Raw genomic sequence first — 13,578 nt, forward strand, 5'->3', positions numbered from 1 at the left:
TATAATCAAGTTCAAAACATTAGTAAATTATATAAATGATTTGTTATTAACTTATAGATTAACACTTATTTATTAGTCATTATTGTGTTTAAAAAATTACAAATACATTACTATATGTTTAAATTATCCAAATTATTTTAGTATACACTTACTACATTTTTATATTAATTTTTATTTAAATTTAAAACTTTTAAAATTTGGCGGGCCCCTGCCAAGGCCCGCGGGCTTAAGGCGGGGCGGGGCGGGTTGCCTCTACTTAGGCCCGCTTTTTGGCGGGCTTTTTAGCCCACCCCGCCACAAAGGCGGGCTTTGACGGGCTTTGGCGGGGCGGGGCCCGCCAGCCCGCATTGACAGCTCTAATTTTCATATAAATGAGAGAAATATAACATAGCATAGCTAATATGTAAGTCTAGTGATTGTTTTTTTTTTTTTTTTTTTTTGGAAAAAGTCTAGTGATTGTTATTTTAACGTTAAAAAAGGAATGATTGAAATCCAATTATGTTGACACAATGACACCTACTTCCAAAATATCCTCTTTTAGTAGCCAATATAAGGTTGGTTTAAAAAAAAACTTATTCTCTTATCTCTTATAATAAAAGTGTATTAGTATATTCTCCTTCTTTTTTTTTTGTTTGTAAAAACAGACTTAGATTGATTCAATATCCAAATGCAAAACATTACAAATGAAAGACAGGAGGGTATAAACTCTACTCCTTACAATCAGAAAAAGAAACAGACTCCCTAATTAGGCAATGGACAATATGATTCGCAGAATTTAAGGAAATGGGATTAGGCAATGGACAATATGATTCGCAGAATTTAAGGAAATGTGATTAAACTTCAACATTAATTCCTTAATATCAAACACTAGGAGATCAAAGGAGGCATCCCCATTGTTGTTTTTTAGTGCTTGTACAAGCTGTAGGCAATTGGTCTCAACTTCCACAAATTCCTCATTTCTTCCTTTGAGCCAGGTTAAAGCTTCCCGGACCGCCATTGCTTCAGCCTCCTTTGGTTTAAAATTACCTCTCCAAGCTAAGGCACAGATTTTGCTGCTATAAACTCCCCCAAATCATTTCTAAGAATGAAACCAAAACCCATCTTGTTTGACTCCTTCTGGACAGTTGCATCCACGTTGAACTTTGTCCACCCATTTTGAGGTTTCTTCCACTTCTCCATCCGTGTTTCCCGATTTCTGGGTTTTATACATGGCGCTTGCATTGTGCTTTCCTCCAATCTTTTAGGTAGCTCATGGCTGTCTCAACAATGGCTGTTGAAGGTATGCAGATATTGTTCGATCCATACTTTCTGGTTCCTCGCGTACCAAAGTTTCCAGCATATGACAATAATGATGCTTTGAGCATCCTTATCTAAGACTGTGAATATTTTGTGGATCCATTCAGCGAAGGAGGTACACCCAACCACCGTAAATGAATTCCCCATGCCAGACGATTCCAGCAGGCCTTTGCTCTATCACAGTCCACAAAAGTATGAAAGGCAGATTCGTCCGCTAAGTGGCAAAGTTGACATACTCTAGAGCAGTTAACTTTCTTTGCTATCAATCTATCTGCTGTCGGTAAACAATGTGTACAAGCTTGCCAGAAAATTTTTTTAATCTTTGTCGGAACATTGAAGACCATATCTCCTCCGTAGTATTCCCCAGCTCTCCGGTTAACACCCTGTAGCAGCTCTGATCTTCACGCTAAACTTGCCGTTTTCCTCCGACGGCCAAAACCTGTGATCATCTCTGTTTGTCTTAGCAATAGGGATGCTCAGAATCAGGTTGACATCTCTTTCGTTAAAAATGTTACTGACAGATTCCTCATCCCACCCATCCCCTTGATCATTTAGGAGAGAGCTCACTGTCGCATTCTCAAGTAAAGGGTATGGGAAAGTAGATATTCTCTCATGATAAATTCTAATTTTATTCCCATTACCGACCCTCCACCTGGAGTGTTTTGGGATCACTTCTTGTGTTTCAAGCAGGCTGGACCAAATAAAGGAAGGGTTACCACCTTTTGTAGCTTCAAGAAAGGATGAGTTTGCAAAATACCTCGCCTTATAGATTCTTGCTACCAAAGACGACCAAGGATTCGCCAGGATTGCTTACACAACATTGCCACATTAAATTAAAGTTCCTCAAATTACGGAACCCCATTCCTCCCCACTTATTCCAGGATCTCCAGTTGATTCCTTTTGGCTCCTCGTTACCTCCCCTCCACCAGAAAGAATTCATCGTTGATTCCATCTCCTTAACCAGATATTTAGGTAAGAGAAAGAAAGACACTCATAGCATAAGATGGGATGGCCTGTATCACTGTTTTAAGGAGTATCTCCCTCCCAGCTCTTGAGAGATATTTGTGATTCCAGCTACTAATCCTAGTAGTGATCTTCTTTTTTAGGTACCCCAGTATCTCTTTTTTATTTCTTCCAAAAACAGCTGGTAACCCCAAGTAGTTGCCTTCTGTTCCATCCCTATTCACTGCAAAAATACTCTTGATTCTATCCCGCATATCGTTGGTAACATTCTTGCTGAAATTGATTGCTGATTTGTCAAAGTTTATAATTTGCCCCGACGCTGCTGCTGCATAACTGTCCAGGACTTCTTTCAAATTGGCACTCTCTACTAACTCAGCCTTGAAGAACATTAAACTATCGTCTGCAAACAGAAGATGAGAAACAGCAGGGCCCCCTCTTGAGATAGCTACGCCTTGAAGTTTTCCTCTAGTCTCATAATCCTTAAGCAGTGCACTCAGACCCTCAGTGACCAGGATAAAAAGATAAGGGGATAAAGGATCCCCTGTCTTAGGCCTCTTTTAGGAACAATAGGGCCTAATTCTGACCCCTCATGCAGAACAAAATACTCAACCGTGGACACACAGACAAGGATTAAATTCACCCACTTCTCGCTGAATCCCAATTTGCGCATGATAGTTCCCAATAGATTCCACTCCACCCTATCGTAGGCCTTACTCATATCAAGCTTGAGTGCTGCATAACCATCCTTCCCTTTATTTTTCCTCCTTATGAAATGTTGGACTTCAAATGCCACCATCACATTATCTGTAATTGATCTTCCAGGCACAAAACGCACTGATTGTCTGAAATAATAGCTGGCAACAATGATTTTAACCTGTTGGCTAAAGCTTTTGCAAGAATTTTATAGACTACGTTGCACAAGGCAATAGGTCTTAAATCCCCCATTGATTCGGGCTTTGATTTTTTTGGAATCAAAGTGATCAATGTGCGATTTAACTCAGAAGGAAAACACCCTGTAGCTATAAATTCATTGCATAGACAAACGATATCACTCCTTCTAGAATTTATTGTTACATCGTGATGGTAAATTACTACATTTTTAATTATAAAATATATAAACTAAATTAGTTTATGAAAAATAATTCAACAAAACTAGTAGTACAAAGTGATTTAATTTTTAAAAAAAAAATTAATCCCACCAAAAATTTCATACATAACCAAGAATTTATTTATATAAAAATAAACAAAAGCAAGAAAAGGGTTTTATAAACCTGAAGTTTGAGGTGCATAATTTTTTAATCTTTCCAACAACAAGATATAACGTTATATTTATTTATATAAAAATAAACAAAAGCGAGAAAAGGGTTTTATAAACCTGAAGTTTGAGGTGCATAATTTTTTAATCTTTCCAACAACAAGATATAATGTTATCTTTGAATTAAAATATTTAATGGTACAACAAGTTGCAGAAAGCCACCAAATCATTTAACTTAAAAAATTATTTATTTATTTTTTTGTAGTAAACCGAACGCCGTTCATTAATTCAGATCAGAGTAACATTACAATTTACAAATGAAAAGCTGAGGGTACAGACATCACTCTTTACAATCAGACAATGAAATAGACTCCCGTGCTAAGCAATGGGTAGTTTTATTCGCAGATCGTTTAATAAAATTTAAGGAAATATGATTAAATTTCAACATTAATTCCTTAATATCCGGAATAAGCAGATTAAAAGAAGAAGCTCCATTATTTGAGTTGATAGCTTGAACAAGTTGTTGACAGTCGGCTTTCAACTTCAATAAAACCAGCATTTCTTCCTTTTAACCAGCTCAAAGCTTCGCGAACAGCCATGGCTTCAGCTTCCTTTGGTGTGAATAAACCATTCCAAGGCACACTTTTTGCTGCAACAAAATCACCCTTGTCATCTCTAATGATAAAGCCAAAACCTTCTGGACTGTGGGGTCTACATTCAGCTTAATCCAATCAGTTTGAGGCCTTTTCCACTTCTCAATCCTATATATGTTCCTGAGTACTAATTCCTTGGCCCTGCTCTTGGACCCTCTTCCGTTCTGTTAGAAAGTTCCTGGCAGTGTCAACAATGGCTACTGGAGGTATAGTAATATTATTCCAAACCTTTTGATTGATTCTTAGCATACAACAGTTTCCAGTATGATTAACTTACTATTTATTGGATTTGTCACCATCCAGAATCCTAAGCTACCATTTTTTCTTTGTCATTCAATGAATTATTCCCCAACAACTACACCATTTTTTATCTTTCCAACAACAAGCTATGATGTTATATATCTTTGAATTAAAATATTTAATGCTACAAGTTGCAGAAAGCCACCAAAACCATTTAACTTTAAAAAATAGCATTGCATTATAGAGGGTGTCTTGCCATTATTGAATTCCTGTTGATATTAATTAAATTAGTTCCACTTGCTTCTTCTGTGAAAGCTTACACACAAAGTAAGTAACAAAAAATTGCAGTTGCATTATTACACACAAATTAAACAGATCTAGAGATCCAAGGATAGATGGCTTGTGTAGCTGTAGCTTCTCTTCTCAGAACAATAGAGCTTGAGTTCTTGCAATCTCACCCTCGTCCACTTGTACTGCGCAATCATCTCATCTCTTTTAACAAAGACTTGATCCAATCTTTCCACCAAAAGCTTGGATTTCTCATATCCCAATTCGATGACAAAAGAATCAATATGGATGGTGTTGAAGCAGTTAAACACTTGGAAACCAAGCTCAGGGATTTAGCCTTCAGAGTGGAAGATAAAATCGAAATCCTAGTAGCACATCTTTATGGTGATGATGATGATGAGGAGGAGGAGGAGGAAGATATTGATGATGAATATTTAGTCGGAATAGCAGATCTTTTTGTAGAAGAGGAAGATCTGTACGTGGAAAAACCACAGAGGGACACAGATGCGGAGAAGACCACTCAACCTTGTGTGAAACTTGGTCAAGTTTTTCAAACTGCAATTGAAGAAATTGAAGCCATCAAGGAAGAGTTGGTGAAAATCAAGAATAGGGACGAGGTAGAAGAAAGAAAGACAGCCCATGATGTTCTACAAAGGTCTGAAGTTGTTTCCTCCCAGGCACAAATGGTCGGCAAAAATGATGAGTTTGAGATTATCAAGAAGCTGCTAACTGAAGTTGGATCTAAGGAAAAAAAAGTTGTATCAATTATAGGTATGGGAGGAATCGGTAAGACAACTTTGGCTAGACATGTTTATGAAGATTCATCAATTTCTATCCACTTTGACGTGCGAGCCTGGGTTGTTGCATCTCAACTTCACAATAAGAGGCAAATGCTTTTAGGTCTTCTTAATTCAATTTCCAAGCAAGGCAACCTAGAAAAATCTATTGACGAGGATCTTTCTTTAAAACTCTACCAATGTTTGAAGCGTCAAAGGTACTTGGTTGTGGTGGATGATGTGTGGAGTGGTGAGGCATGGGATGATGTTAGCAATTGCTTTCCTGAGGATGGAAATGGGAGTCGAGTATTGTTAACTACTCGTCTTGCAGAGGTGGCAGATTATTCTAGCTCCAACAGTGACTTTTCTCATCATATGCAATTATTGGATCAAAGTGATAGCTGGAACTTATTTTGTGAAAAGTCAGGTAAATTTCATGGTGCGAAATTTGAGATAATCGGAAGGTCAATTGTTGAAAAATGCAAAGGATTGCCTCTAGCAATAATTGTGGTTGCAGGATTGTTTTCCACACTTAGCACACTAAATGAGTTGGAGAATATTGCAAAAGTTCTAGACTCTTCAACAACAACAACTATTGCGGCAATATGCTCAGAAATACTATTACTGAGCTACAATCACTTGCCTCACCATTTAAAGGCATGCTTTTTATATTTAGGAGTTTTTCCAGAAGATTATGCGATCAATGCTAATGAGCTTGCAAGGTTATGGTCCGCTGAAGGACTTGCAAAGGCATCGGAGAATGAAAACTTTGATGTAGTGGCTGATAGACACATACAAGAACTTATGGATCGAAACTTAATTCTTGTGAGCAAATGGAGTTGTTGTGGAAGAAAAATTAAAGTGTTTGGGGTGCATGATTTATTGCATGCATTTTGTGTGAATGAAGCTCAGAAGGAGAACCTTTTACATGTTGTTCGAGAAAATGGTTCAGATTTTCGTCAAAGACGCTTCCGTTGGGTAAGCATGCAATCATCAAAATTGGATGTCTTTACACTACGGTATGCTTCAAGAATCTGTCGGTCCTTCTTCTGTTTTACAGATGACGACATGACAAACTTAAATTGGGAACAGTTCAAGCTATTGAGAGTACTCGTCTTTACTAGCCGTTTTATGTGCACAAATATTGTGGATTTCGTTCATTTGAGATATTTGTCAGCGTATGGTAATCAGAGTATTGCGAAACTGTTTAACGCTTGGAATCTTCAAACACTTTGTACTACTAAGGCAGTTGATAAGAACTATTTGGAGTTCCCACAACTACAATATTTTGCTTGCTTATTTATTAGGGGACATTCTCCCAAATTTGTTCATCAAAACTTGCAGTGCCTTTCTTGGTTGGAGCCTGAACATTGCACAAAAGAATTCTTTACACATGTTCCAAATGTAAAGAAGATACGGATTGTCGGTGGTGATAGAAGAGAGTCTAACGATTGCATTGAGAACCTTGTCAATTTACAGCTGGAGAGACTCCATATTATTGCTACTAAATGGGATAAGACGAGTCCAAACATAGTCCAAATCAACAGCCATATTGTTCTCTTGAAAAGTCTTAAGAGGTTAAGATTTCGAGGTAATCAATTTGAGTGGAATGGAATTAATGTTCTTTGCAAGTTGCCTAGGTTGGAGGTGCTCAAGTTAAGTGGTGCCTGTGTAGGCAAACAGTGGGAGCTACCTGAGGATGACAAATTCTGCCAGTTAATTGTTTTGGAAATTAATTCAACTCATCTCAAGGATTGGAAAGCTACTGGTGATAATTTTCCAAAACTTGAGCACCTCTATCTTTTTTCTTGCACGAAATTGAAAGAGATCCCTAACGGGTTTGCAGAAATTTCAAAATTGAAATCAATCCAATTAGTGGATTGTCGTCCTTCTGTGGTGGCTTCAGCCGAAGAAATCAAGGAAGAACAACTTGATTATTTAAATAACATTGTGGATGTGGTTGTGCCCGAGCGACGTGGCTACTCTCCGGTCTCTCTCCTGACCTTTTATCTTCTTTTTTTTTTTTTTAATTACTTTCTCTCTAAACTCCATTCAGTTTCATCATTATCTTAATTTAGTTTCAATGATTCATGACAGGTTTCTGAATCTGAGTCTGAGTCTGATGAATACGAGTCTGATGAAGCTTAGTTTGATGAAATTGACTTGTGCCGGAAGAGCAGAAGGAAGAAAGCTTGAGAAAAGAAGACTAGAGAAAAATGGGTAGCTATGCATATCTATCATTGTGAAGTATAAAATTTGACTTTACAACATTGTACTTTGTAGCTCTGAGTGAGAAAGTCTTGCATCACTTTGTGCATTAAAGGATTTGGACTCGTCCTTTTTTGTGCTTTTTGCTTTATAACTGTTTGTTTCTATTTCATTCATAAGGTCATGTGATATGCCTGAAGTTCAATGTTTATCTTGGTGTAAAAATTTGGGCTTTTGCAGTTCAGTTAAATGTCACTCCGTATTTGTTGAATACTTGAGGTGTTAAATTTGAAACTTCAACTTCTTTCTGACTTATAGTATCTATACATGTTTGATGCATATGGAGGTATGTTATTGGATTAGAACCTGATGAGTTAACAATAAGTTTCATTGAAATGCTTCTCAGTGGAAAATTTAGGCATTCTATTTCTTCCAATATAACCTGATGATTTGTTAGAATGGCTCGGTTTTGGCAATTGAAGTTTATGTAGGTGAAGATTCCATGATGGGTTTATATTATGGATAAATTCTGCAATTGCTTTCTAAATATTTTATAAATTGTCTCCATTGCAATACTACCTACCTTTACAGGGGATTGAACTATCAAACCCACAAACACAAGCACATCAGCTCAGGGCTGGAGGCGAAGTACTATGTTCAAATTAAAGGTATGCTCTTATACATTAAAATTGCGTGCTGGCTTTTCAGTTTTCAGGGCTATATATTGGATGCAGTATTAATGGATTCTTAAGCTTGCAAAAAATGAGGCAGACATGGAAAAACTCTGAAAACTTAAGAAATTAAATTAATAACAAATCTTATTACATCAGAGAATTTATGCAGAAATACAACACAGTGATCATTTAGCTAATACATAGACTACAAACATAGTGGGATAATTTGACACCTAAGACAAACATTCTGGTATATGCACACATACACAAACAGGAAAAGACAACCTAATTTAGAACAACATATGTATATTAACCAAGAATTGTTACTGCCCCTGGGGCTTGATCTTACTCTTATCGTTTTTGAGAATGGAAGTCACTTTCTTGCCGATCTTCTCTCCAATCATGGTGGAAACATGCTTCTTTTCTTTAGGCATCACACTTCCCGGCTTGGGCCCCAGAAATGTTCCCTTGCTGTTCTCTCCACCGTAATCCTTTCCTGCTTTTCCCATCCCCTGTGATCCCTTGTCTGCCATTTTTGCTCCCCTCTCTGTCTCTGTCTCTCTTTGCAATATATATTTGATAGTTGAGTGTGTTGTTTCTTCGTGGCTTGGGAATGAGCTGAATTTATAGGCAGACTAGCAGCAGATTTATTTTGATTTTCCTTTTTATTATTAGTATTTTCTTCTTGGTGTGTGGGTTTGTGTGTTAAGAGGTTCATATTACAGTGTGTTTATGCAGAAAATTAAAGGGAATTCAACAATGTCATCTGGTTAAACTTCCAGAAAATGTCTGGTGTTGTGCTTATGCAAGTTTCCTTGCTCCCCATTTAATGTGTGGGTGTGTGGGTTTGTGTGTTAAGGTTCATATTAGTGTGTTATTTTGCAGAAAAGGGACTTAAACAAGGTGGTAGAAATTAGAAAATGTCAGGGAAGTGTTCTCTTAGGCAAGTTTCCGTGTTCTCCAATCTATCAGTATACCACAACCTTGTGTGTTATTGTGTTAGTATATGAAAAATGACATCATAATTCCATTGAAAAATGACATCATAAATCTGTTACGCAATAACTGCATAAAGTTGATGTCAGTTTCAGGGTTAATACAATGTTTGCGCGTCAAATAATATTGCTTTTCTGCGCGCGCGTGTTTAAGAGGGATTTTGGAGATAATTTCAGTCAAAAGATTGTTAAATATACAAACTTGTAACTACTGTTCATAACGTCACGTGTTTGAGTCGATCAGTGAATAGTAATCGTGAGTCTTGAATGTACGAAAACTTAAAGTTCTACTTAATTTTATCAAATTAAAACTTAAGCAAAAGAATAAATAAACCTGAGACCGTGACAACCAGGATTGTTAATGCAGTTCGAAGCAATACTCCTACATCTGCGGGGCCACTCACGAAAACCCAATCCACTAACAAAAACAAAGAGTTACAAGAAATGAAGATACCAACACCATTCTACAATGGACTACGTTGAGTACAAAACTATTTCTTCAAAACTACAGTCGTGGATGAATTCGTGCAAGCCGATCACCAAGCCTTCATAAACTTCATGAATAACCTGACTAGTATTCGCACCCTTCAATCTTCTAACGTTGTAGAAGAAATAAAATAACCATCATATGATTTCTTCATAAACTGAGATGTAACACAATAATATAGTAAAAGTATTTGATCTGATCACCCTAGCACTTCTCTCGTAAGCCGTGTACCAAAATATGAAACCAAGCTTTCCTTTTATACTTGAGAAATCAAACCCACTCTTGGCTGTAATTGTCCACGCATTAGATCCCCAATAAAGACTCATCATCACATATTTTAATCTGGCGCCACACTTTGCGGACGGGCAGTGAAGGATTCAAAAGCTAAGCTCAAGTAGGTTCTGAAGTAGTACGAGAAATAGGTCCAGGCAGTTTAGGAAAACTCAAACATAATTGAACTTAACCTAATGTATGACAAAAAATTAGGCCAATCTCATAATATGTACCAATTGAACATTTGAACTATTTATTATATTTAATCATGTATCAATTGGACATTTACAATCAGCAATGGGCAACTTAGACTAGTTTATTTCCTTGTGATCCTTTATCGCCTAGAGTCACAAAGTGAGGTTTATCTAGTTTCTTCTCAGATAATAATTGCGACTTTTGGGCCCTCTTCATGACCCAAAAGAGGGATTTTGGACACCTAGTTTGAATCTGCATGCGTCTCTCCGTGTTTTTGGTTTACCACAATTTTAAGCGTGTTTTGACGTTGATAATTTAAATGTTCTTCTTCTTTTCTTTTTTTTTTTCCGTTTTATATTATGTTTATTGAATTAGATTATATTTACTTCTTCTATACCATTTTACTCGTCAAATCAAGTCTTTTTTCAAATCATATTTTCTTAAATGCTTTCCTTTTTTTTTATTATGTTTTTTTTTTGGTTTGATTAAATAGATAGTTTCTAAATATATAAATTTTATATACTAATGCTTAATTAAATATTACAAAAAATTAAATTGTAAATAGCATGAGACGATTCTTATTAATTGAATTAGACACAATGAAATGAAGGGATCAAGGGAGTATAAAGTTAATACATTTTGAGATTTGTGTGTTTAATAACAATATACGAAGTAGGGCTGTGCAAACCCGGCCCTTCCAAAAAGCCGACCGACCCGCTACCCAAAACCAAGGCATTCGAACTGAACTGCACCTGATATCCTAAAATCGATCCAAATCATTGAAATATACAGTTTTCTCTATTCAAGTAGGGTATATGAATTTTTTATCTGAAGCGTCCGATTACCTGAACTTCTATAGGTTATGCCAAAGATATATACTAAACAGCGTCGTGTTCCATATGTATATAAATTTACAGTAAGTTTAGGGTTTCTCATTTGCGTAGACTCTCATCTTGAAGCTTCTAGACCTAATTCTCTCACTTCTTTCAGTTCTCTTTCTCTCTTCTCTCGTCTCCGTTCTTTGTGTTCTCTCAATCTCTGAGAGACTGAATTCATTGAAACTCTGACTTAGTGAGTTATCTCTCATTCTCTCGACAATTCGACCCATCTGTTCTCTCTTGAGTCTCTTCCTTGAAATATCACAGTGGTGGAAACCCAAAGCCCTAGCGAGTAGCAAGTGTGGTGGTCTCAAACTGGTGGTGACTAACTGATTGATGTTGATTCCTTGAAGGCTAAAAGCCCTTGTTCTCCGGAGAATTTGTGAGAGGAACGAAATAAATTGCAAATCCTAGTTTTTTTTATTTTATATATTTTAAATTTATCCATTATATTGTGATATATTCTCGGTTCAATTAATGCTCTTATTTGATGAATTCAAAGATATAACTTTGAAAATGCTCTTATTTGATGGATTTCAAGATATAACTTCGAAAATAGAATTATGGCATATACTAAAAAATTTCAATAAAAGATTTTCTGTGTGAAAACTTGAAACATATTAAACCGTAATTCTAATTAATGACAATCATTCTCTATCCCCTATTCCCCTTGTTTGCTACTAGCTACTACTTAGCTAGTATTCAAAAAAAAAAAAAAAAAAAAAAAAAAAAAAAGCTAGTGCTAAGGAAATAGGTAAAAACTAAAATTTTATTGTTTATATAAAACTATATAAAAAAAAAAAGACTTTACTATTTTTGTATAATTTTAATTGAATCATATTCTTTTTTATTTTTTTTTTTCAATTGTTTGTTTGAACACACAAGTTGTAGTTTTTGTTTTTTTTGTTTTTGTTTTTTTTTTCTTTTAATGTTTAATCGGTGGCTTGAAGGTTTTGTCAAAAGAGGATACATCATTGCACATGATGTTATGGTGGTAGCTCAATTTTCACTCTTTCACTTTTACAATTTGATGTGACAATCAATGATAAGATATTTTGCTTATTTTAGTTCAAAAAGAAGTGTCTATATCAAAAGTTTGAGTGTGAAAGTAAAAGTTGTAAATAAAGATTGTGTGGGCCAAAAAACAATGATGTTTGTAGTATTTTCCAACAAACAAAAATTCAACTTTTTTTTTTCTCATAATTTGATTGATTGATAATTTTTTTTATTACTACTTACTTTGTTACCATGTAATATCTGTTCATAACTACTTTATCAATCTATTAAAGAATAAAGAGTCAATATTGTTCCACTAAGGCTCAAACCCATGATTTTTCATTTGAAAAAATCACTTTGTGCGACCAGATCACAACTATGGTTATTGTCATTTGTCATTGATTGATAGATTAGTTACTCTGTACATAACCATTCTTCTGTTATTCTCAAGGTTATATATTGGCTGCAGTACTATTAATGAATTCTTAAGCTTGCATAAAATGAGGCAGACATGGAAAAACTCTTTAAAAAAATTAAGAAATTAAATTAATAACAAATCTGATTACATCAGAGAATTTATGCAGAAATACAACACAGTGATCATTTAGCTAATACATAGACTACAAACATAGTGGGATAATTTGACACCTAAGACAAACATTCTGTTATCTGCACACATGCACAAACAGGAAGAGACAACCTAATTTAGAACAACATATGTATATTAACCAAGAATTGTTACTGCCCCTGGGGCTTGATCTTACTCTTATCGTTCTTGAGAATGGAAGTCACTTTCTTGCTGATCTTCTCCCCTATCATGGTAGAAACATGCTTCTTGTCTTTAGGCATCACACTTCCCGGCTTGGGCCCCGGAAATGTTCCCTTGCTGCTCTCTCCACCGTAATTCTTTGCTGCTTTTCCCATCCCCTGTGATCCCTTGTCTGCCATTTTTGCTCCCCTCTCTGTCTCTGTCTCTGTCTCTGTCTCTCTTTGCAATATATATTTGATAGTTGAGTGTGTTGTTTCTTTGTGGCTTGGGAGTTGGGAATGAGCTGAATTTATAGGCAGCACTAGCAGCAGATTTACTTTGATTTTCCTTTTTATTATTAGTATTATCTTCTTGGTGTGTGGGTTTGTGTTAAGAGGTTCATATTAGAGTGTGTTGATCTGGTTAAACTTGCATAAAATGTGTGGTGGTGTTTGTGAAAGTTTATGTGCTCCCCATTTGATGTGTGGGTGTGTGGGTTTGTGTGTTAAGGTTCATATTAGTGTGTTCTTCCAGAAAATGTGAGGTGTTTTCTTAGGTAATTAAGTTTCCGTGTTATCCAATCTATCAGTATACCACAACCTTGTGTGTTTTAGTGTTAGTATATAAAAATACTACTCTTACTCTCAAATTCT

General features: G+C 35.9%; 1 protein-coding gene and 1 long non-coding RNA gene across 3 annotated transcripts in view; one reads left to right on the forward strand and one right to left on the reverse strand.

Annotated features, from left to right (window-relative positions):
- Positions 1-8,881, reverse strand: part of LOC116004336 — a 12,841-nt gene extending 3,960 nt beyond the window's left edge. Inside the window, exon 1 of the long non-coding RNA XR_004094781.1 lies at positions 8,639-8,881. This is a non-coding gene — a long non-coding RNA (uncharacterized LOC116004336). The remainder of the gene's footprint in view (positions 1-8,638) is intronic.
- LOC116004335 (putative late blight resistance protein homolog R1B-17) lies at positions 4,691-7,952 on the forward strand. 2 transcript variants are annotated; one of them, XM_031244330.1, is made up of 3 exons: positions 4,691-7,062; positions 7,147-7,460; positions 7,569-7,952. In XM_031244330.1, exons 1-3 carry the CDS (start codon positions 4,803-4,805, stop codon positions 7,617-7,619), a joined length of 2,625 nt encoding a protein of 874 aa, XP_031100190.1. In that variant the 5' UTR covers positions 4,691-4,802; the 3' UTR covers positions 7,620-7,952. The 2 variants fall into 2 exon arrangements, with proteins under 2 accessions (XP_031100190.1, XP_031100189.1); XM_031244329.1 differs by having other exon boundaries at positions 4,691-7,460.
- Positions 8,882-13,578: the final 4,697 nt, after the last annotated feature.

Source organism: Ipomoea triloba, chromosome 14 (genome assembly GCF_003576645.1).
Source record: "Ipomoea triloba cultivar NCNSP0323 chromosome 14, ASM357664v1".
NCBI lineage: Eukaryota > Viridiplantae > Streptophyta > Magnoliopsida > Solanales > Convolvulaceae > Ipomoea > Ipomoea triloba.